Here is a 24,019-nt window from a genome sequence, read left to right as displayed (position 1 = left end):
TTAGATAAGTGCTTAGAGGATTTAGGGAGAAATGTCAATTTAGTGGTGTTGGGAGATCTCAATGCTAGGGTAGGAGATGAACCAATAGATGGAGTGGTTGGGAAGTGTGGAGTTCTAGGAAAATAATCATAGTAGAGGGTTGATGATAGAGACATGTCTGATAGCTAATACAGTGTTTAGGAAGAAAGTGGAGCATAAGTACTCATGGGAAAGGGTGGTGGATGGAAGAGTGGTAGATAGTGCTTTAACCCCTTCCATACAGTGACGCCTACGTAGGCGTCATGAGGAGCAAGTGGGTATGCGAGGATGCCGATGCCGGCGTCTTGATTATATTTATTGTAGTTGTACCTGCATGACCCCCATACTCTATAAACTGGCTTCATCATATTTTCTATGGTTATCAAAATTCATGGGTGAAAGAGAACGAGTGATAGAGTAGTGACTTAATTTTTTATAATGTGAGTATTATGACGCAACATCGCACGTCTGGCAGCTAATGCTGCTAGACCTGCGATGTGGCCCATATTGAAGGGGTTAATGGACTATATAGTGGTAACCAGGAGAAGAGTAGGAAGAGTTTTGGATTTACATGTTCTAAGGGGAGAAATGTCATTTTAGTGGTATTGGGAGATCTCAATGCTAGGGTAGGAGATGAAGAGTGAGGGAATATCAGATAATTTTATGGTGGAAGGTAAGTTGAGAGTGAAACATAGATGGAGAAAGAGAAAAAGGACGGAAGGTAGGGATGTGCTTAAAGTGAACTGCTTAAATGAGAAAGAAAAGGAATACAAGAAGAAGCTGAGAGAAGAGTGGAAGGAAGTGAAGGATAGAGTATAATTAAGAGTGGAGGAGGAATGGGGATGTTTCAAGGAGGGAGTTATAAGGTGTGCAATGATGGTGTGTGGAACAAAGAGGGTGGGAGGAAATAGAAGGAAGGGTAGTGAGTGGTGGGATGATGAAGCAAATTAGGTTGTAGAAGAGAAGAAACAAGCATTCACTGATTGGTTGCAAAATAGGATGAGAGAATCATATGAGAGGTGTGAAGAAAAGAGAAGAGAAGTAGTGTAAGATAAAAAAGGCAAAAAGGAGAGCAGATGTGAAGTGGTGTAAGAGTGTGGCAGAAAAATTTGAAAGTAATAAAAAATATTTTGGAAAGAAATTAAGAGAGGAAAAGGAGGTGAATCAAGTAGAGAAGAAAAGGTAAAAGATGCAGATGGGGAGATGATAATGGAAGAGACAGCAGTAAGAGGAAGATGGGCAGAGTATTTTAGGGAGTTGTTAGATGTGAAGGAGGCTAAGGAGAGGAAGGTAGTTGCAGTGGGAGGTGCCAAAAAATGACAGTGGTGAATCAAGGAGAAATAAGGAAAGATGAGATGAAGGCAGTTATTAAAATGATGAGAGCAGGTAAGGCATCTGTGTTAGATGGGTGTCATGTGAAGTGTCTAAAAAAGGGAGGTACAGTGATGGTGGACTGGCTGGTGAGGTTACTTAATGTTTGCCAAAAGAAGGTAGAGTGCTGGATGACTGGAGGAGTGCCTGTATAGTTTTGCTTTACAAAGGAAAAGGGGACAAGTGTGAGTGTAGTAGTTTTAGAGAGATCAGTTGAGTGTAGTTGGGAAGACTTATGGGAAGGTTTTAATTGAGAGGGTTAAGAGAGGAATAGAGGGAGTAAATGGTGAGGAGCTCTGTGGGTTTAGGATAGGCAGGGGTTGCATGGATTAGATTTTTGTGGTAAGGCAGATGTGTGAGAAAGTTTTAGGAAAAGATAAGGATGTTTTTTGGGCTTTTATGGATTTGGAAAAGGCTTATGGCAGGGTAGACAGGAAGGTACCTTGGGAGGTATTACAGATATATGGGATAGGAGGTAAACTGTTAAGAGCAGTTGAGAATTTTTATGAGAGTAGTAGATCCTGTGCTAGAATTAGAAATGGAGAAAGTGAGTGGTTTGTGGTAAAGATGGGACTGCACCAGGTATGTGTCATGTTGCCATGGCTGTTCAATTTATACATGTATAGGGTGGTGCAAGACATAAATGCAAGGGTAATGGGCTGGAAAGTGGAGATGGTTAAAGAAAATGATGACAGTGCACTTGTAGCAAGATCAGACAAGGGATTAAGGAAGTTAGTGATGGAGTTTGGTGTCATGACTTTTAGCGTGCCTGCCTTCTCTATAAGATTTCCAAACTTCAACAGGATGTAAATAAAATGATGAGATGCAAGCTAATTTAATTTACATAATATAAAAAGATATTGTTCTTAACTTACACCAAAACCCAAGGGTGAGAATGGGACACAGTCAGGAGTCAGAGAGGGAGATGCCAAGGCATGTGTCCCTTAAATTAATTCATACCACAACCGGACAACATAGTGCTAGTGGCAAGTGTCATTTTGTTAAGAATATAAACCTAACCTATCTCTACTTGCCTGGCTTTACACAATTTATTCACTGCTTTATTTTTGTGTGAAGAAGGCATACAATATACCAATCTCTAGCCATCAAGCACAAGAAGGAATACAGTAGGATCCGAAAAAGATTTGGGAGTAATTATCACGAACAACTTGTCCTATGATATACAGATTAACAAAATTGTCGGGGAGACTTACAACTTGCTAAGATCAATAAAAGTGGCGTTTACATACTTGGACGAAGACATGATGAAAAAAATATTGGTTATATTGATAAGGCCTAGATTAGAGTATGCAGCGACATTGTGGTCCCCCAGTACCAAAAAGAATATAAAGAAAATAGAAAGAATCCAAAGAGCAGCTACAAAAATGGCACCTGCACTTGCAAACCTATCATACGAGGAGAGATTGGCTAAACTGGAGTTACCGACACTGGAGCAAAGAAGAGAGAGAGGTGACCTATTGACCATCTACAGAATCATGAAAGGCACAGAGGTACTCGATAGAGAGAACTTACTTAACTGGGACAAAAGAAACACAAGAGGACATGGAAAGAAAATAAAAAAACATAGCTATAGAAGAGAACTGAAGAAAAACAGTTTTCCTCATAGAGTTTTGGACACTTGGAACAAACTGGACAATGGAATAGTATGCGCAAAAACCATTCATGAGTTTAAAAACAAACTAGACACTGCAAGATACAAAGGCGGGACATCACGAGCATAGCTCCCCTTCCCGCAAAATACAACTAGGTAAATACAACTAGGTAAATTTAAAATTTTCGAAGGACTCTACTTCTTTGCATCATTATTTATAGCAACATAAGTTACTTATGTTTACAATCTTCCATCTTATCTAATTTAAGATAACCCACTAAATGGTTAAATTTAACATCAGAAGGCATTTTCATTAAGGATGTCGAGCAAATTTGACTTGTGCTAGAATGTGGCTTATGGCACCATTGTTCACGCCTCTTTGTGTCAGTGACACATCATGGAACATGACATTGGGAAGGTGTGCGAAAGAAGGAAGTTGAAGATAAATGTAGGTAAAAGTATATATAAATCATAGTGAAGATATAGTGAAGCTCTACTGAAGCTCTAATTACTTAATGGAAAATCCTTCCACATCATTCAGCTTGGTAGGAAATGAAAGCTTAGTCTGGGGAACAAAAATTATTGAATATGTTTGATCAAACTAATACCTCTGATTTTTTATTAATTTGTTTCTCTGAGTAATTAAAAAATGCAAAATTTAGGTTTCAAAGAAAAAAAAAATTATTTTATTTTTTCTGTAGAAAATAAAGAGCATGATGTTTTCTTTCAAATGAAACAAAAATAACAAAAATACATAAAGAACAACTGAAGATCTTACAACAGAAAGAACAAAAATTTTTTTTACAGGTCGGGGGATTTAAATTTTCACGACTATTTGTTTGATGGTTGCAATGTATTGCAAATCTCCAATTTCCTCTTCTTTGCTGATAAGGTGTGAGGTAAGGGTGAGTGGTGTGGCATGGGTGGAGGTGTAAGGTGGGCGTGGCTAGTAGATGCTTGTGAAGTGCTGGGTGCAGCTGTGATGCTTTCCTCCTCTTTCTTTTTCCTTGTTTCTTTTTCAGGTACTCACTGGCCCTCTCTATATTCTGCTGCTTCACTCTCTTGTTTCTTGTTAATTTTTCCAAAATCACAGCAACAATATAGGACGAGGAATCAAAACTGTGGCATACAGTGAGAGCGCCTGGAGCGACATCACCTTACTTTGACCTTTTGAAGAGTACTGATGCCCTGTCCACTGTCTATGTGGGATATGCTGGTGGGAGGAGTTGCCAAATATCTCCATAAACATAATTCTGTAGCAAAAAATGAAATAGCTATAGAAATGTTGACGCTATTTCAATATGCAGAATGCTAATGTTTTTTATGCAATGGGGTTGCCAGAGGTTGCCAATGTTTTATCTGTTTTATTCTGTATAAAAAAATAGAAATGAAATACAGCTGTATAACTTTGTATGAGTGTTGCCACCATCATAGAGATTCTTTTGAAATGTTTACCTAAAATTTGCTCATGTATCAGAATATTATGATGAGATAGATGGATGAGGTAGATAGATGGGGTAAAAGGGGCATTGAAAAAAAGAGGGGAATGTCTGTTAAAGAAGAAAGGGAAAAGACAGAAGATAGAAGTGAGTGGAGAATGCTTGTGTATGGGTGATGCTATGACATATGAAAGGGAGTGGGTGGGGGATGGGGGGTGAAGCTGTCTTGCTTTGGATGTGCTGTGTCTTGCTGCATTGCTTCAGAGATCCAGTGGGTGAGATGCAGGTATGACCCATCATCCAGGAGCCAAGAAAAGAGGGAGGGAGGGTTGGTGAATGGGAGTGGAGTATGTGGGGATGACATGGGTGGTAGTGGATTTATACCTTTGACTTTGGTTACCTCCCTTGTAAGGGGGAAAATGCCAATTGGTATATGTATGTATGATATGAGACTAGTATCCACTTAAAATTGAAAACTGATGACATTTAACTTCAACTTCCCTCCTTTGATTTTTCACATACCATCTCCATTACTTTGGCATGATATTGTGTCCAAGGATTGAAGAGCTGGTTATCATTGATAAAATGATAATGCGTTTTTTATTTTACTCATCACCACTTATACCAAGATAATAATGTACCTTATTTTTTTCCCATCACTGCTACCAGTTTATTTTCCTGGTAAACAGATCATCACCTTAATCTATACATTCTTCTGTCCTTGAGACTGTTTAGTATATTTTAAACCTGTTCTTGTGTTTTTTTGGCAGGTATTGAGACACTGACTTGCAACTTTGATGTGTTTGGGAAGTGTGACTGGAGTTCTGCACCTGATAGTCAGATAAAATTCTACAAAGGAACCTCAGAACGTATTCATGGTAAAGCTCCTGATGGCACTTACCTCTTTGTGTATCCACCACTCACTCCAGGCATGGTTTCTAGTTCTGAGGAGTCTGGATGGTTTGCACCATACCTTGATGGTGGAAATGGATACTGCTTCAGCTTCTGGTTAGTATCTCTTGGAATGAATTTCCCTTGCATCCAATGACCCCTTTGCCCAGTGCATCCACCTTTTTGGTCTCTCTCTCAAATTCACTCTATCCATGTCTGTTTTCCATACTCTTTATGCAAGTCTCTCCTTACTTATTCTTTCCATATGCCTAAATCATATCAGCAATCTTTGATTAACCCTAACCAACAGCATCCTCTTCACCCCTAAACTTTGCCTCACCACACCATTCTTTCTTTATCCAACCTTGTAACACCTACTGACTTTTCAAACACAATTTGGCTCTTCTTTTCTGCTCTATTTGTCAATTTACCTCATCCTTGTAAAACACAAATGAATGAGTATATAGTTAACTACATCCAGCATTAGTTATGCATTAGACTCATATATATTGCACCACCATTGTCCTGAGGATCTTCCTTTTATTCCACCTACAGGTACTATAGTTTTGGCAACCACCCACCCAGGATCACGTTACACCAGATATACAAAATGAAAGACTCACTTGGTGACTTCATTGAGACAGTGCTATGGGAAAAGTTCAATGGCTACACTGACCGTTGGAATTACAAACAGTTACATATTCCAAGCAGTCAAGTAGATGCCAAGGTGAGCATTAACTAACATTTAAAAATCCTCTCCCCCCATAGGTCTTTGTCTTGAATGTGATGTTTTGTGCATAAGTTTGTCCCTGTGGTTTTTAATGTAGATCATAAACATGCAATATATTCTACTATGTTGTTAGTTATTCATTCTGGTACAGTTAAGATAAAGAATATATTAGTAGATTTACATTGAATGACCTTAATGATTCTTCAGGAAATATATGTTTTTTTTTTATACATACTCATCCATGCCACTTCCATCTACCATCCTTGTTTCCCTCTCATCTTCACTCCTTGCGGATGAGTCATTATTTCCATCTCCTGCTCACTGCTCAAATCAGAAGCAATGCAGCAAGACAGTTCATCCACAGTAAGGCTGCTTCACTTAATCAACGAAACCCCTCATGTGGAAAATGGAGAAGACGGGGAGAAATCCTTCTGGGCTGTGTCAAGTATCATCCATAGACAGCCATTCTCCATTCACCCCATCCCTCTTTTTGCCTTTCTATACTCAACAGACGTTCCCCTCTTCCTTGAAGCCCCTTTAACCTCTTCAGTATGAGTCAAATTCTGGCATGCAGCATTGGATGCCTAATGTATGATGATGCATTGTAATACTTTTGTTATAAAATGTAAAGTCACTGCTGATTTACTCATTCTCGTTCTCTTTCACTCTGAGTGCTAATAAGCACAGAAAACATAATCAAACCATTTCACAGAATTTGGGGGTCACTCAACTACAACTACAAAATAAATGTAATCAGGATGCTAACATTGGCACCCTCATAAACCCACTCGTGCCTCATGATGCCTATGTAGGCATCATCGTATGGAAGAGGTTAATCCCATCCATCCATCTCATCCTTGATCATCCCCTCAAGTTCACTTCATCCACCTCTGCCTTCCACACCTCTTGCTAATCTTTCTTCATTGGTATATATACCAAGGCTTTTTCCCCCTTACAAGGGAGGTAACCAAAAAGAAAAAGGCATAAAATCATTCCCACCCATTCCATCCCTAAATACACTCCACTCCCCTCCACCCTCCCTCCCATCTTAGCACTTCCTGGATGACATGACGGGTCATCTCTGCACCCTGTCCACTTCTTCATTGGTATTAGCAACAATATGATCTATGACACAGCTTTGTAGCTCAGCCTCTGTTACAAATAGTTGATTCACCTAGTGTGTAGTTAATTGGTGCTGAATTGTAGCCTCAGTATAGAAAACCATGCCAGACAAATAACTAAACCAGTGGGATAAATGTAATCTGATTTTGAACCTTAGCCCAAAATAAGTTTTTCACTGTCAGTATGTCTTTCACTCCCACTGTCCATTGGAGCATCTCCCTCCTTGACTTTATCCAATATGGTATCAGAAGTGTCACTACAGCCATTCTCCATCACATTTTTTTTTCTGTGACCTTAGAATGGTTTGCAGGTTGGCCACAAGAACATCATGCATTGTAAAATTTACCTGTGGTTCTTAATATTTAGACTTGGCATCATGGTGCACTATAGAAATCTGCACCCTACAAACCCATGCATTAGACAACTCATCTGTATGTAAAGGATAAACTAAATTTTAATTTGTAGCACTGCAGTGGTGAGTTGTAATCCACATAAACAGTAATATCGACAGTTCTTACAGGATCTTCTGTATCACCTTTCTTTCTTACCACTTCAGTTGAGCATCCAAGTGACTTTTGAATACAACAGTGATGGCATTGTGGCTTGGGATGAGTTTAAAGCTACAAGAGGCTCATGCACTACCAGGTACACTGACTGTGACTTTGAATATGACCTCTGTGACTGGATCAACAAAGCTCATGATAACATGATATGGCAGCGTGTCAGTAAAGGAAGCTTAGATGAAGACCACACCACAGCTTCAATGTCAGGTAAACAGAAACAAAGCTGAATTTATGGTCTTGTTTTTATTTCAATCTTCACTGTGTAGAATGCTGTGTGAATAAGTTTCTTTTAAGATCCACAATGTTATGAAGTATTTGTCTACAGTATATTTCAAGCTGATTTTTTATTAATATGTATTATTAACCAGAAGGAGCCAAGGTAAGAGGGAGGGAGGGAGGGAGGGGTAGTAAATGGGAATGGAGTGGGTAGGGATGAAATGGGTGGGGGTGGAATTATGCCCTTTGTCTTTGGCTACCTTCCTTGTAAGGGGGAAAAAGCCCTTGGTATATGTATGTATTATTAACTTATGAAAAGTGTAGGAGCCATTTCTGGCTTCTTGGCTGCTATTTTAGGAATGAGGCAGGGATCCAAACTCCTTCCAACAATCTTTAATACCTGTATGGAATGGGTATTGGACAGACTTGTTGATTAATGTGATTGCAGATCATCCATTGGGAATGCTAAAGGTACTGATCTTTTCTTAGTGATGGTGTTGCATTTTTTGCAGAGTTAGTTAGTTAGTTAGTTAGTTAAGGTTTATTCAACAATATAAAATACAATTTAGACATACATATATACAAATTTTTTACAAAATTAGTTGTTGAAAAGGGAGAGCGAGAAGCAAAGCTTATGGGGAGTTGCTCTCCCTTTAAGGAAAAAAAAAATTATTTATTAATTTTTGTTACATGTTAGTATGATACATACATACACATCTACACACAAATATACATATATACACACATAGATACATACACATATATACACACACACACACAATGAGATGCGACACGACGTCCGCTAACTCCGACCTCACGTAGGAATCGGGGTTGTTGTATGTCCTGGTTGCAGCCCTTAAGCTTATGCATAAGACAATAAACCCACTCTATCTTCATATTCTCATAAGTATATCAGAATGTATCCAAGTGTATTTGACCTATTTATGACTCCACAGGCCATTTCCTTAGTGTGTCCCCACTGAGCGGTGTGAGCCTGACTCAACCTTATGTGGGTCATTTCCTCAGTCCACCCATGGGAGGAGTAGGTGGTGGAATGCAGTGCCTCACTTTCTGGTACCACATCACAAGTAAGTAGTTAGATCTTACCCTATCAGTACCTTGATGTCCTCCATAGTTGTGGTAAATCCCAGATGTGATTGATGTGTAGCTGACAGGCAGCCATTGGCTTGAACTGCCCATTCAGACCAAGATTTAGTCCCTCAAGTGCATAAAAAAATAGCTTGGCATTTCCTACTAAAAAATCTGTTATTGTACCATAGTACTCTAAGGATTAATCTCTTGTTAACTTTAATGACAGTATTAATATTGGTGGTGTTACAAGGATGGATAGATTGAGAAATAAATAGATGAGGCAGAGAGTGGGAGTAGAAAGGGAGCTGACAGATAGGGATGATGAAAGAATGCTGGGATAGTTTGGATATATGGAAATTATGAGTGAAGAAAGATTAGCAAAAAGAGTGTGGAAAGTAGGGGTAGGGGTGAAGTGAACTTGAGGGGAAGATGGACATTGAGATGATTCAGTGAAAGGGGTTTAGGTAAATGTGAAATGTCTGTTGAGCAGAGGAGGGAGAGGGCAGGACATAAATGTGAGTTGGAAATGATTGCAAATGGATGATAAACTGGTCTCTCTTAATAGTTGGTGCCTACTTTCTTAAACTTTTACCTCTCTCTGCCACAACTTTCTCTAACAGTTCATCCTGACCCATATCCATCTCTATAGGTGTAGAAATGGAACCTGAGGATTCAGTCCTGAGTGTCCTACATCTGTCAGGTCCAGATTTATCTTCAGAGACCACCCTCTGGAAACGCAGTGGCTACCAGGGCAGAGGCTGGATTTATGGTTCAACAAAGGTTGATCTCAGCAGTGAAACCCAGGTAGATTAATAGTATTTTATTATATTGTATAATTGTATGTTAGGATTGTTATTTGTACCCATGTCCATTGTATTATGTTAACTCTTACTGAATTCCACAGCTGAGTTTCAAAGCTGAATTCAAGACTCTAACTGGCAACACCATCATCCTTGATGATATTCGACTTCTTCCGGAATCCTGTCCTACCTCTGCAGCCTCCTGTGACTTTGAGGAGGGTTTCTGTGGATACACAAACTCCTTGAATACACCTTTCATGTGGTTTGTTGGGTACGGCTTCACAGCCAATGGAAGCTTGGTGGAAGAGCCTATGGAAGACCACACACTAGGGGATGGCATGTTTGCTTATGTTGACTTTACAAAGGACGATGGAGGTATGTATGGTCATATCAGATAAGTTTTCTCTTAAAACTGTAATGCAAAGCTGGGTTGAATGTTTCATGTTTCATGTGGTACTAATAGCCAGTATTTGTATAATTTGAACTTGTAACTTAATTTACCATATAATTTCATTCTCAAAACATCTCTGCATCTATATTCATGTGATCATATAACTTCATATAAGTTCTTGATATATTTGTTTGATAGCTCCAAAGAACAACCTTGCAATGTTTCAGAACGTGTATATTAGTTCATTGTCATAATGTAGCATAAGATCATCATTTGAACTTAAAGCACAACATTTTATAGAGACAGAGAATCCAGTATACACAGTACATGTTAAAAGAAAGAAGAGAGAAATTTCACCTCTTTAATGTTCAGATCAATGGAGAAACTTGACAGGGAAAATTTCTTAATTTGGGATAGGAGAGTATCATAAGGTCAGGGAAAAAAATGGAAACTTCATGTCTTAAGGATATCAAGAAAAACGGTTTTCTATATGGTTGCATCAGTTTGTAGAGTGACCTGAAAAGGAAATAGTTCAGTCAGTAATCATAATTAAATTAAGACTAAATTTGACCAGTGGATACTACAGCACATGGATGCAACATGGTTCTTTTCCTGTACACTACAATCAAGTACATATACACATACATACATATACCGAAGGCTTCTTTCCCCCTTATAAGGGAGGTAGCCAAAAAGCAAAGGCATAAAAACCACTCCCACCCATTCCAACCCTATTACACTCCACTCCCCTCCACCCTCTTCCCTCCCTCTTATCTTGACACCTCCTGGATGATGGGTCATTCCTGCATCTTGTACACTGCCCTGGGTCAGAAGCAGTGTTGCAAGACACAGCACATCCACAGCAAGGCTGCTTCATTAAATCAGCAACCTCCCTTCTCCATCCCCTCATGCAGAAAAGGAGAAGACGGGGAGAAATACCTTTGTGCTGCATCAAATTTTCTCACACATACTCCCTCACCCCCCATCCCCCATCCATTTAATCTCATACATCATCCATATACAACTATTCTCCATTCACTCTTATCTTCTGTCCTCTCCCATCCTTCCTTAACAGACATTCCCCTCTTCCTCAAAGCCCCTTTTACCCCATCCATCTATCTCATCCTAGGTCACCCCCTCATGTTCACTCCTTCTACATCTGCCTTCCATACCTCTTTTACTAGTCTTTCTTCACTCATTCTTTCCATGTGTCCAAACCATCCCAATACTCTTTCATCCACCCTATCTCCCAACTCCCTTTCCACCCCCGTTCTTCTCCTCACCTCCTCATTTCTCACTCTATCCAGCCTAGTAACCCCTATCATACTTCTCAGACACCTCATCTCAAACACATTCAAACTCCTTCTCTCTTCCTCTCTTATGTTCCATGTTTCTTGCTCATACAGTGCTGTTGGTACAATCACTCCTTCATACAGTCTCCTCTTAGCATCCATTCCCAAATGTCTATCAAGTAAATCTAAATAAAAAGGTGTACAGTACTTAATAGGACAGATAAGAAAGTTGAAAACAAAGACTGATAACTTTACTAACTACTTTTCACTTACCTGTTGTACCAAAAAAACTTGATTTGCACACCCTCTTCCACTCCAAAACCCTCACTGCTCTTCCTCAATTACTCTGTTTTATTCCTATCTCATATCACTTTTCTATTTGCATTCTTCCACCTCCTGTCTCAATTCATTTTTGCATATCTAGAACTCCTCTTTGTTCTCCTTACAAATACGTACAAGCAATTAGGTATATACATACAGGGCATAAAACCATTCCCACCCATTCCATCCCTAAATACACTCCACTCCCCCTCCACCCTCCTTATCTTAGCACCTCCTGGATGACAGGTCATCCCTGCACCTTGTCCACTGCCCTGGATCAAAGGCAGTGTCGCAAGACACAGCACATCCACAGCAAGGCCACTTCATTAAATCGGTAACCTCCCTTCTCCGTCCCCCCATGCAGACAAGGAGAAGACGGGGAGAAATCCCTTCGGGCTGCGTCAAATTTTTCTCATACATACTACCTCACTCCCCATCCCCCCACCCATTCCACCTCATGCATCAAAGCATCATCCATATACAACCATTCTCCATTCACCCCTGTCTTCTGTCCTCTCCTGGTCTTCCTCAACAGACATTCCCATCTTACCCAAAGCCCCCTTCACCCCATCCATCCATCTCCTCCTAGGATGCCCCTTCATGTTCACTCCCTCCACATCTGTCTTCTATACCTCTTTTACTAGTCTTTCTTCACTCATTCTCTTCATGTGTCCAAACCATCCTAATACTCTTTCATCAACCCTATCTCCCAACTCTCTTACCACCCCTGTTCTCCTCACCTCCTCATTTCTCACTCTATCCAGCCTAGTAACCCCCATCATATTTCTCAGACACCTCATCTCAAACACATTCAAACTCCTTCTCTCTTCCTCTCTTATGTTCCATGTTTCTGCCCCATACAGGGCTATTGGCACAATCACTCTTTCATACAGTCTCCTCTTAGCATCCATTCCCTAATGTCTATTCCTCATTACACTTTTTAATGTATGGAGGCATTTACTTGCTTCTATCAATCTACATTCTACCTCCACCTCCACTCCACCTTTTCCTGCCACATTTGCACCCAAGTATCTAAAACTATCCACTTCCTCCAGTCACTCTCCTTTAATGCTCACTTCCAGTCTGCTGCCACTTTCACCCCTTGAACATCTCATCACCTTACTTTTACTCACATTTATCTTCAATTTTCTTCTGTCACACACTCTACGAAACTGTCACCAACTTCCTCAATCCCTCCTCTGATCCTGCTACAAGCGCAGTTTTGTCCACAAACAACAGCTGGCTCACCTCCCATTTTTCTCCATTTTCTTTAACCATCTCCAATCCCTGACCCACCACCCTTGCATTTACCTCTCACACCACCCAATCCATGTATAAGTTGAACAGCCAGGGTGACGTAACACATCCCTGACAAAGTTCCACCTTTACCTCGAACCACTTACTCTCTCCATTTCTAATCCTGACACATGCTCTATTACTTTTGTAAAAACTCTTGACAGCTCCTAGAAGCTTTCCTCCAATCCCGTATATCCACAAAGCCTCCCCCAGTGCCTTCCTGTCTACCCTGACATAAGCCTTTTCCAGATCCATAAAAGCCCAAAAAACATCCTTACCTTTTCCTATAGCTTTCTTACGTATCTGTCCTACCACAAAAATCTGATCTACACAACCTCTACCTGCCCTAAATCCACAGGGTTCCTCACCAATTACTCCCTCTGTTCCTCTCCTAATCCTCTAAATCAAGATCCTCCCATAAGCCTTCCCAACTACACTTAACAAGCTAATTCCTTTGAAACTACTACACTCACACTTGTCCGTTTTCCCTTGTAAAGTGGAACTATACAGGCACTCCCCCCAGTCCTCCGGCACTGTGCCCTCTCTCCAGCAAACATCAAATAACCTCACCAGCCAGTCCACCATCACTATACCTCCTTGATTTTATTTCCCCTTGTAAGGGGGAAAAAGCCTTTGGTATATGTATGTATTATTAATTTTTTTATTTATTTCATTTTTTTATTGTTATTATTATTCTTTTAATAATGAAAAACTTATCCCTAATAGAAGGAAAAGGAGCAACATTGACAAGTGAATTCCTGGAGCCCTCCTCAATATACTGTCTCAGCTTCTGGTACCTCAAGTTCAGCCTTCTGCCTAATACTTCATCACATGCTCAGCTTTCTGTTGTGATGGTAGGTGTTGTCTTGCATTATTATGTTTAGAATTCAGCTTAGGTACAGTTTGGTGATGTTAAAGACTCTACTTATTGAATTATGCAGATATGAAAAATATAATGTTTCCTCTTGTACAAGATAATTTCTTCAAGAATAGCAGTACTCAATATTATGTGACAAAGCTGTATATAGCAGATAAGTTACCATAAGTCTTTTTATTTAGGAAAAAGTGGACCTGGAGGCAGATGTACGGGAAAACCTGATCCTCCTAAACAACTCCATTGAGGCACGGACCTGGACCAATCAACGGGTTTGTAGATAGGAACCAGCAGTTTTGTATTTGTAGCATGGATAATTTCATTTTTGCTCATTCTTTATCAGTTGCACTTCTTCAGATCCAAATATTTAATTGAATATAATTTCACCCCCATCACTTTCAGTTCCTGTGTCTCTCCATAATTACTGGTTTAATTCTGTTTACTATTCCCTTATATTGTCTTGTATTCCTTCTTTCACTTTCAACTTTCCTCACTTAAGTAAGTTAGTATGTTTTTCATAAGTTCTCTCTGTAGAAGCAAGCAATATTTCTTGATGGGATGAATTAAACATAGTTAAATTTTCTCTTCATTTCTTCCGAATGTTATACATCAAGGGATCCTCAATCCACTCACTAAGCCACCTCTGTTTCAATGTCACTATTTAATTCATTCATTAATCTTCAATGTTACAAATAAGTGCCTTCCCCAAGGGTGTGACTTTTCTCTCATGTACCAGTAATTTTTTCTCCTCCACCCTTCTCCAATCAGAAAGACTGTTACAACGTCTTAAACAATACTGCTTATACAAGCACTCTCAGTATCAAAGCAGAATGGCCTAATTTACATATTGTCACATCAGCATTAAAATCTGTACCCTAGCAGTTCTTTATAAATTTTAGATGGTGAGCGAGATTATGCAATTCCTTTGCGACATATGTTTTCAAAACATCTTACACATAAAATTGAAATTCTTGCCGCCTACCCCTCTATCTTACTTATCTACCTTTATCTGCCAGCCTCTTACAATAATATAGTTCAAGGTTTTGAAATCCTTTTGGATAAATACAGATATTTAAGGAAAATGCTTTAGCACTTTTTTTACCATCCAACATTATTGTGGATCAAAAAGCCTCCTGCTCACATGTTTCATCATTATAATTCATTGTAAAACTTATTCATGACCTGCTAATTTCCATTTCATATTGATCACCTCATTTGTCATGGCTTGTGCCTGGGAGTTAGTTTTTAATAGATGTGCACCTCCCTGTTTGCATTTACATACACATACCTAGGGCTTTTTTCCCCTTACCAGGGAGGTAGCCAAACTCAAAAGGGATATATCTACTCCTACCCATTTTGTCCACACCCATTCTACTCCTATACACCACCCCTCCCAGCTCCTTATGGATGACAAGTCATCCCTGGATCTTGGCTACTGCTCAGGGTCAGAAGTAATGCAGGAAGATACAGCACATCCACAGCAAGGCTGCTTCATCTGTCTGTATTTACCTAACTTAAACACTTCATTTATCTGACCATGTGCATTTGACTCAATCCCTTCTCTAGCATTACATAGATGTACACCTATATATACTGTATATTTGAATCTGTAGGTTGAGTTTGCCAGCAAGTCAGCAACTTTCCACCTCCTTTTTGAAGCTGAGAAGAGTCAAGGGGATAACATCATAGCAATTGATGATATCCTCATGGAACCTGTTCCCTGCAAATTGCTGGGCACAACAACTCAACCATCTACCACCCCTGCTCCAAGTAAGAATCACAAAAACTGACCATTTTGTATGGTCAGTACATGAGATTACTTCATGTACATTTCATAATCATTTCTCATTGAGAGAATTAAAAGTAAAAGAATGAATTTGTAATGAAGATTTGAAATAAAGGCAGAAATAATTTAGTCAACTACAATGCCATATAATGTTATCAGTGTTTTAAAAATTCTCTCCAAGTTAATGATAAGTTACCATATTGGCTTAGAAGTCATTTAAGGGAAAGATATTATGTTGTTGTCTGGGTAGGACAAGAGTAGGGCAATGTAAAATGAGGTAGACTGTGCCTTCTGTGTGGTGGTTGCTTCTGGGTTAATTTGAGTCTTTGGCCAAACTTATAGCACTCCACAGTGGCCTACTAAATTATATACATCATCACAGGAGAAAAATCATTCCCAAGACAAGAGGTACTCTAACATCTATATACATATTACACCATATACCATATACCAAAGACTTTTTCCCCCTTACATGGGGGCTAGCCAAAAAGAAAAAGGCATGGAAATCACTCGCACCCATTTCTTTTCCCATGTTTCTCATTACACAACCCCTACCTGTCCTAAGCCCACACTGTTCCTCACCAATTATTCCCTCTGTTCCTCTCCTAATCCTCTCAATCAAAACCCTCCCATAAGCCTTCCCAACTACACTCAACAAACTAATCCCTCTGAAACTACTACACTCACACTTGTCCCCCTTTCCTTTGTAAAGCAGAACTATGCAGGCACTCCTCCAGTCTTCCAGCACTCTACCCTCTCTTAAACAAACATTAAATAACCTCACCAGCCAGTCCACCATAACTGTACCTCCTTTCCTCAGACATTCTGCATGGGATCCATCGAAACCAGGTGCCTTACCTGCTCTCATCATCTTAACAGCTGCTTTCACATCATCCTCCCCTATTTCTCCTCCATTTTTTCACTCATCACTCTCACTTTCTTAGCGCTTCCCACTGCAACTACCTTTCCCTCCCTATCCTCCTTCACATTTAGCAACTCCCTAAAATACTCTGCCCACCTACCTCTCACTGCCTTCTCTTCCATTATCATCTCTCCATCTGCACCTTTTACCTTTTCTTCTCTACTTGATTCGCCTCCTCTTTCTCTTTTAATTTCCTTCCAAAACATCTCTTTATTGCTTTCAAAATTTTCTGTCATACTCTTACCTCATTTCACATCTGCCCTCCTCTTAGCTTCATTTATCATATGCTTAACTTCCCGTCTCTTTACTTTTTACCTCTCATACGATTCCCTCGTCCTAATCTGTAGCCAGTCTATGAATGCCTGCTTCTCTTCTACACCTTTCTTTGCTTCCTCATCCCACCATTCACTACCCTTCCTTCTATTTCCTCCAGCCCTCCTTGTTCCACACACCATCTTTGCACACCTTATGACTCCCTCCTTGAACCATCCCCATTCCTCTTCCACTCCTAGTTCTACTTTCTCCTTTACTCCCTCCCACTCCTCTTTCAGCTTCTTCTTATACTCATTCTCCTCTTTTTTTTTTTCTCATTTAAGCAGTACCTCCCTACCTTCTGCCCTTTTCCTCTTTCTCCACCTATTCTCCACTCTCAATTTACCTTTCACCAGAAAATTATCTGATATTCCCCCACTCTCTCCCTTTAGAACATGTACATCCTTAACTCTTCCCACCATACTCCTGGTCACCACTATATATAATCCATTAATGCTCTGTCCATCACCCTTCCATCCACCACCCTCTCCCATGTGTACTTATGCTTGACTTTCTTCCTGATCACTGTATTTGCTATCATCAGCTCTCTTTCAAGACACATCTCCACCATCAATTTTCCTCTAGGATTTTTACCTGGAACTCCATACTTCCCAATCACTCCATCTATTGGTTCATTTCCTACCCTAGCATTAAGGTCTCCCAATACAACTACATTGACATTTCTCCCTAATCCCTCTATGCACTCATTTATATCTACCTAAAAAGCCTCCCTTTCATCTACACTCTTCTCACTACCAGGTCCATACGTACTTACAAAAATCCACATCTCCCTTCCCAGCTTCACCTTCATCCACATCAACCTTGATGAAACCTCCTTCCACTCCACTACCCGCTTACTTATCTCTTCACTTACTAGTATATCCACTCCTTCTCTCCCTCATCCCCCTCTTCACTCCTGAGTACCTCCCAGCCACACTCCCAAACTCACAGTTGCCCTTTCATTTTAGTTTCACTCAAAGCCAGCAGATCCATCTTTCTTCTCACAAACATACTGCCTATCTCTTCCCTTTTACTCTCATCTGTACCACATCCACGCACATTAAAAGACCCAAACCTTAGGGTACTGGTTGGAAAGCTCCCAGACCCTCTTATGCCTTTACTTCTTCTTTTAGGAATGTCCCCTTTTGTGGCTACATGTAGTAGGACTCCTAATCCCATCCCCCATCCTGTTTTTTGTCGCCTTTTTTACGACTCAAATAGAAAGACTTGGTGGTAGCATTCTCTTCCCCCACCACAGGGTTGGTGAAAAAGGGAAAGAAATATTCAGAGAAATGGTACAGGACAGTAACAAGGGGTTGGGGGACAGCATAACGGAGGGATAGTTGTAGTATAAAAGTGTCATCATTTCTCTATGAACAGAGTTTTCCTCTATCACAGGCAAAATGATGTGTGGCTCTGGTCTGTAGGGGTGTCCCATATAGACCCTATAGTATCAACTGCATGCTACTTTGCCACAATAACATGCAGCCAATACCCCATTGTCTGCAAATCTTTTCACTGAATGATTGGGCTGAACTGGTAGTCATGGCCAATTTCTTTGGAACTGCAGGTTTTTGAGGGAAAGAAACTGGGATAATGAATTAATTGATCTAATGACATGACTCCATTCTCTTCCTGGCAGAGCTTGAGATACTTGGATGTGATTTTGAGCAGAGTATGTTGTGCAACTGGAATCAAGACTTCAGCTCAAATGATCGTTTTAACTGGGTTGTTGGGCGACCAGGAGATAAGACTCCTCCTGACGACCACACATCCTCAGACACTACTGGTGAGTAGAAAGAGGGTGAAAAAAGAGTGAGAGCTCAGTGTTTAGAGGAATGTATGAATAGTTTTTATATCCATATCTCTATGTGTATGTATTTTTCTAATTATAATATACAAGAAAGGAGCTACACTCACATAAGTAATACATGCTTAATGAAAGACTTCTGTCATTGTTTGTTAGTGGATGTGCAAGATTTTATGTTTCTCATAATATGCAAGCTGCAATTCTTATGTATTTTTCTTTTTGATCTTGGCAGGATATTTTGCATATGTGGACACTACTGCCGACACTCAGTTTGGAACTGCATCTTTAATTTCCTTAGACTTCCTAGATGAGATTTTTTCAGTTGGAGAAGAAATAACTGCCTGTCTGTCGCTTTGGTATTCTATGCATGGACCACTTATTGGATCTCTTGAAGTTGTCATCTACGATATTCCAGGTGTGTTTGCCTGAGATTAGGATAAATGTAGTATAATTAAAAGTAACTTGTGTATTTTGTGAAAGTGTATGTGGAATATAGAATTAAAATATCTAGTACAAACTATGTAGGAGGAAAATGCAGAAGTGTTAGCAACAGTTTGAGACCAAAGAAGACTACCTATCCTTCTCACTTCACAGAGGAACTTCTCTCTGCAGGATTGCCAGGGGTTGTTGTTGTATGATGGGTTTTAGGGGCCCCTGTAAATATATAACAACTCTAAACAAGGAAGTTCTGAAAGAAATTACAGGAATTTTGTCAGTAATTCAAGACCAAAGGAGACTACCTATTCTTTAAGCTCTCTTCATAAAAGAACTAGGACATCCAGCTAATAAAAGAGTAGCATAGTCTAGTAAGCTGTTTGCCAGTTAAAACCTTCAAAGTTAATACCACCTTGACTGATGGAGTATATCAATTCCCAGACCTGACCAAAAAGTTCATTCACTCACCTGCCACTGAAGAAATACCAAAAGGTGTAAAAATATGTTCCATCTATCTGTCTATATACCGAAAGACTTCATCTCCATAATAAGGGAGAATTACTGTGTGTAGTATGCCAAAGTATCTTACTAATTATAAACTAAGGAGATTTTTCCAGTCAATTTCCTTTTAAAGGAAAAAATGCTCTCAAAGAGAAAAAACAGAGAAGAAACAGGAGTTTATATATGCATACAATTATGCCCATTTGTGTGTTTTTATATCTTTATTTTACTTTTTTTTTATCTAACATTACAATAGACTGAAAAGTTTCCTGATGTTTTGCTTTCCCATTGTAATTTTTTGTATTATGTTTTGTAAGACTTATTTGTCTCTTTCTAGGTTCGGAAGGAAGGAGTATTTATGTCATAGAGGGTGACCATGGAGAAGCTTGGCATCCTTTGTATGCTCAAGCTTCAGTATCAAATAAGGTTGAGCTCCTCAAATATGGTATAAAAGCTATAATTCCTGAGGACTTCCAGGGCTACATTGCCATAGATGACATTGCTGGATATGTTGGAAAATGCCCCCCTCCAGGTAGGTGTCTTGTTTGTCAGAGCTGCTACTTTCATGATCATCAACAGTCTGTATGTCTTGTTCACAATCATGCAAAAAGTCTGTAATGCACAACTTGTAAGATCTAAACACAAATTGTCTCACTGAAGTCTGTTTTTTATTTTTATGTTTCTGTGTGGCCCATGTGGTGATATTTATGTCATTATGTGTATTTCTTTACATATGGAGTAAGATGAAGTGTTTGCTGCTTTTGCTGAACCATATATTGTCATATATTGTCATGTGTTGGTTGACCTTTTTCAGGTACTTGATAAACATTACACTTTATCAGTACAGTTATTCTTGCATGTATTGTTGTATGAAATTGTACTTCCATGAACATTATGGGTTTATAGAAAAGATTAATCATTCACAACTCCTGTATCTCTTCAGACTACTGCACTTTTGAAGACAAGGATATTTGTGGTTTCATGCAAGATGAGGCTGAGGATGACTTAAACTGGAGTTGGGGATCAAAATCTGTGTCCCCCAACAATCTTCTGGTTGATCACACAACCCAGTCAGAACTTGGTGAGTCTCGGTAGTATTTTGCCCAAACTTGCCTAGGCAAGTGGCCAGGAAAATGTCCCCCCCCCCTCAAGCCTTAGCCCCCTGTACCTGCCCAACCATATTTGTGATGTTCCACGAGGATCAGATCAGTAGTATCCACCAATGCATGTATGACCTCCCCATGTTCCTTAAATAGTTGTATATAAGTTGGTAGTTTTCTATTACTATTGTAATGTGTCATATCTATATTATCAGTATTGCCACTCATCACACTAAAACTTAATCTGCATTGGAGATAATATAAGTTCTGTTCTTGATATCACTTCCATTTTCACTAGGTAACTACATGTATGTTGACTTGACCAAAGTGAAGGCAGCCAAGACAGCTCAGCTTTTCTCACCAATGTACAGTTTTCCTGAGGCTTGCATTGCCTTCTACTACTTCAGCACACACAAAATTAATGGAGCCCTTGAAATATGGCTTTCTGAAGAGGAATCTGCAGTACCTGTTCTACTGAATGAGTACAGAGCACCATACCGTATGTGGTTAGCTACCAGGTGAGATAAACTTTCAGGAACTTGTCCTCTTTGTCAGAGAGGAAGTGCATCTTATTTTTATGTCATCTCCCATTCATGTTTGATCTTCAGAATGCGAGGGAAAATCACAGGAGTTATAGCAGTCCAAAACTTGCAATGTTAGAAACACATACACAAAGCTAGGCCTCCTCTCTCATAAAGGGGAAGCCCTTTGGTATATGGATAGATATATAGTAATGCATTCCCCTTGTTGTGAAATTTATAAGACATTCTATGCAAATTATAAAACTAAGAGGTATGTACATACAGCATATACCAAAAAACAAAAAAATATATACCCACCCTTCAGCCATACTGTACCTATCTAAAAAATCTAGAACCTATTTGTTGTTCTTTCTATCTTAGTTCTTTGTGGATGAAAGGTTATTCTTGACACACACCCTCTGCTCAGGTTCATTGCAATGAAGCAAGACATAGCACCTTCATAGCAGGACTAGACAACCAAATCTAGTTTATTCCCACATTTTTGTTACATGGTGATACATGTTATGGGTGTAAACCTGTTGAGAAATTCTATAAGGATGGTAAAAGAATATTACAATATTTACACACACACACACACACAAAGACTGCAGCAGATCCGAAGTGAATACATGAAAAGAAATGATCAATATAGAAAAGGAAGATTGATGTATGATTTTTTTTTTTTTTTTTTTTTTATAAAATAAGAGAATTCTTTCAAAAAGAAAACTGGGAAAGAATATACAAAGAGGAAACAACAGTGGAAGAGAAATGAAATATTTTGACAAAGGTTTATAAAAAAGGAGTGGAAAATTATGTCCCAAGACAAAAACAAGAAAAAGAATATGGTACAACAAAAGTTGTAGGGAGTTAAAAGACAAAAGAGATAAAGCTTGGACAAAATAGAAAAAAGACAAAAGACCTGAAAAATGGTAAATATATACTAGTTATAGAAATGAATATGTACAAGTGTGCAGAGAAGAAAAGAGAAAATATGAAAAAGATGTCATAGAAAAATGTAAAGATCAACCAAAACTATTTTACAGATTACTAAACAACAAACAAAACAAACAAGAATTAGAGAAATTATGACAAGGAGGAGTTGAATACACAGAGGAAATAGAAATGGCAGAAATTATGAACAAGCATTTTAAATCGGTGTTTATAAGGGAGAACATACAACCTGGAGAGATAGAATGGGAAGAGAAAGTCCTTCCTATGAAAGAAATAGAAGTAACAAGGAATGAAATAATGAAACACTTGAGTAATCTTGATGTCAGAAAATCGCATGGACCAGATGAAATAGCAAACTGGATTTTGAAAGAATGCAGGAATGAATTGGCAGATAAAATACATAGCATGATAAACAGTCCCTTGAAAGAAGGAAAAGTTCCAAAAGATTGGAGAAGAGCAAATATAGAGCCTATATATAAATGGGGAAATAAAGAAGACCCTACTAACTATAGACCAATCTCTCTAACAAGTACAATAGCAAAAATTTGTGAAAGAATTATCAAAAGTAGATGGGTAAGGTATTTAGAAAAAAACAATGTGCTAAATCCAAGGCAATTTGGATTCAGACAAGGATGATCATGCGTCACAAACTTAATGTGTTTCTATTCAAGGCTAATAGATATAATACAAGAAAGAGATGGATGGGCTGATTGTGCATTTCTAGACCTGAAAAAAAGCTTTTGACAAAGTACCACATAAGAAGCTTAAGAAATTAGAAACTGCAGGAGGAATACAGGGCAAACTGCTTAAATGGATGGAAGACTTTTTGCAAGAAAGAAAAATGAGAGTAGTGATAAGAGACAAACACTCTAATTGGGATGAAGTAATAAGTGGTGTTCCACAAGGAACAGTTCTGGCCCCAATAATGTTTGCTATATATATTAGCAGGATCAGAGGAGGGATTGAGGAAGTTAGTGACAGAGTTTGAGAAGGTGTGTGAAAGAGGGAAGCTAAAGATAAATGTGGGCAAAAGTAAGGTGATGAAATGTACAAGGGGAGAGAGTGACAGTAGACTGGAAATGAGCATTAAGGGTAAGAAACTGGAGGAAGTAGATATTTTTAGATACTTGGGTGCAAATGTGACAGGAAAGGGAGGAGTGGGGGTGGAGGTAGAATGTAGATGAGAGAAGTGAGTAAATGCCTTGGTGGATTAAAAAGTGTAATGAGAAAGAGACATCTGGGAATGGATGCTAAGAGGAGGTTATATGAAGGAGTGATTGTGCCAACAGCAATGTACGGGGCAGTAACATGGAACATGAGAGAGGAAGAGAGAAGGAATTTGAATGTGTTTGAGATGAAATGTCTGAGAAGTATGATAGGGGTTACTAGGCTAGATAGAGTGAGAAATGAGGAGGTGAGGAGGAGAACAGGGGTGGAAAGGGAGCTGGGAGATAGGGTTGATGAAAGAGTATTAGGATGGTTTGGACACATGGAAAGAATGAGTGAAGAAAGATTAGTAAAAGGAGTGTGGAAGGCAGAGGTGGAAGGAGTGAATATGAGGGGGCATCCTAGGATGAGATGGAGGATGGGATGAAAGGGGCTTTACAAAAGAGAGGAATGTCTGTTGAGGAAGGAGGGGAGAGGACAGAAGAT

At 39.2% G+C, this 24,019-nt stretch overlaps 1 protein-coding gene and 1 long non-coding RNA gene across 2 annotated transcripts in view; one reads left to right on the top strand and one right to left on the bottom strand.

Annotated features, from left to right (window-relative positions):
- LOC143018552 (MAM and LDL-receptor class A domain-containing protein 2-like) overlaps nucleotides 1–24,019 on the top strand; it is a 388,685-nt gene that overhangs the window by 197,249 nt on the left and 167,417 nt on the right. The window contains exons 88-101 of the mRNA XM_076174014.1: nucleotides 5,211–5,448; nucleotides 5,887–6,058; nucleotides 7,740–7,953; nucleotides 8,919–9,050; nucleotides 9,704–9,858; nucleotides 9,959–10,229; nucleotides 13,881–14,008; nucleotides 14,214–14,300; nucleotides 15,642–15,798; nucleotides 18,691–18,837; nucleotides 19,091–19,273; nucleotides 20,132–20,326; nucleotides 20,738–20,875; nucleotides 21,193–21,412. Of these exons, the coding sequence (XP_076030129.1) occupies nucleotides 5,211–5,448; nucleotides 5,887–6,058; nucleotides 7,740–7,953; nucleotides 8,919–9,050; nucleotides 9,704–9,858; nucleotides 9,959–10,229; nucleotides 13,881–14,008; nucleotides 14,214–14,300; nucleotides 15,642–15,798; nucleotides 18,691–18,837; nucleotides 19,091–19,273; nucleotides 20,132–20,326; nucleotides 20,738–20,875; nucleotides 21,193–21,412 (2,437 nt within the window). The remainder of the gene's footprint in view (nucleotides 1–5,210; nucleotides 5,449–5,886; nucleotides 6,059–7,739; nucleotides 7,954–8,918; nucleotides 9,051–9,703; nucleotides 9,859–9,958; nucleotides 10,230–13,880; nucleotides 14,009–14,213; nucleotides 14,301–15,641; nucleotides 15,799–18,690; nucleotides 18,838–19,090; nucleotides 19,274–20,131; nucleotides 20,327–20,737; nucleotides 20,876–21,192; nucleotides 21,413–24,019) is intronic.
- Nucleotides 10,590–24,019, bottom strand: part of LOC143018554 (uncharacterized) — a 26,614-nt gene continuing 13,184 nt past the window's right edge. The window contains exon 3 of the long non-coding RNA XR_012965759.1: nucleotides 10,590–10,761. This is a non-coding gene — a long non-coding RNA (uncharacterized LOC143018554). The remainder of the gene's footprint in view (nucleotides 10,762–24,019) is intronic.

This window comes from Oratosquilla oratoria, chromosome 35 (assembly GCF_046742065.1).
Source record: "Oratosquilla oratoria isolate Oo_2021 chromosome 35, ASM4674206v1, whole genome shotgun sequence".
NCBI classification, from domain to species: Eukaryota; Metazoa; Arthropoda; class Malacostraca; order Stomatopoda; family Squillidae; genus Oratosquilla; species Oratosquilla oratoria.
The sequence above is the reverse complement of the archived record's forward strand: the minus strand, read 5'-3'. Positions and strand labels throughout refer to the sequence as shown.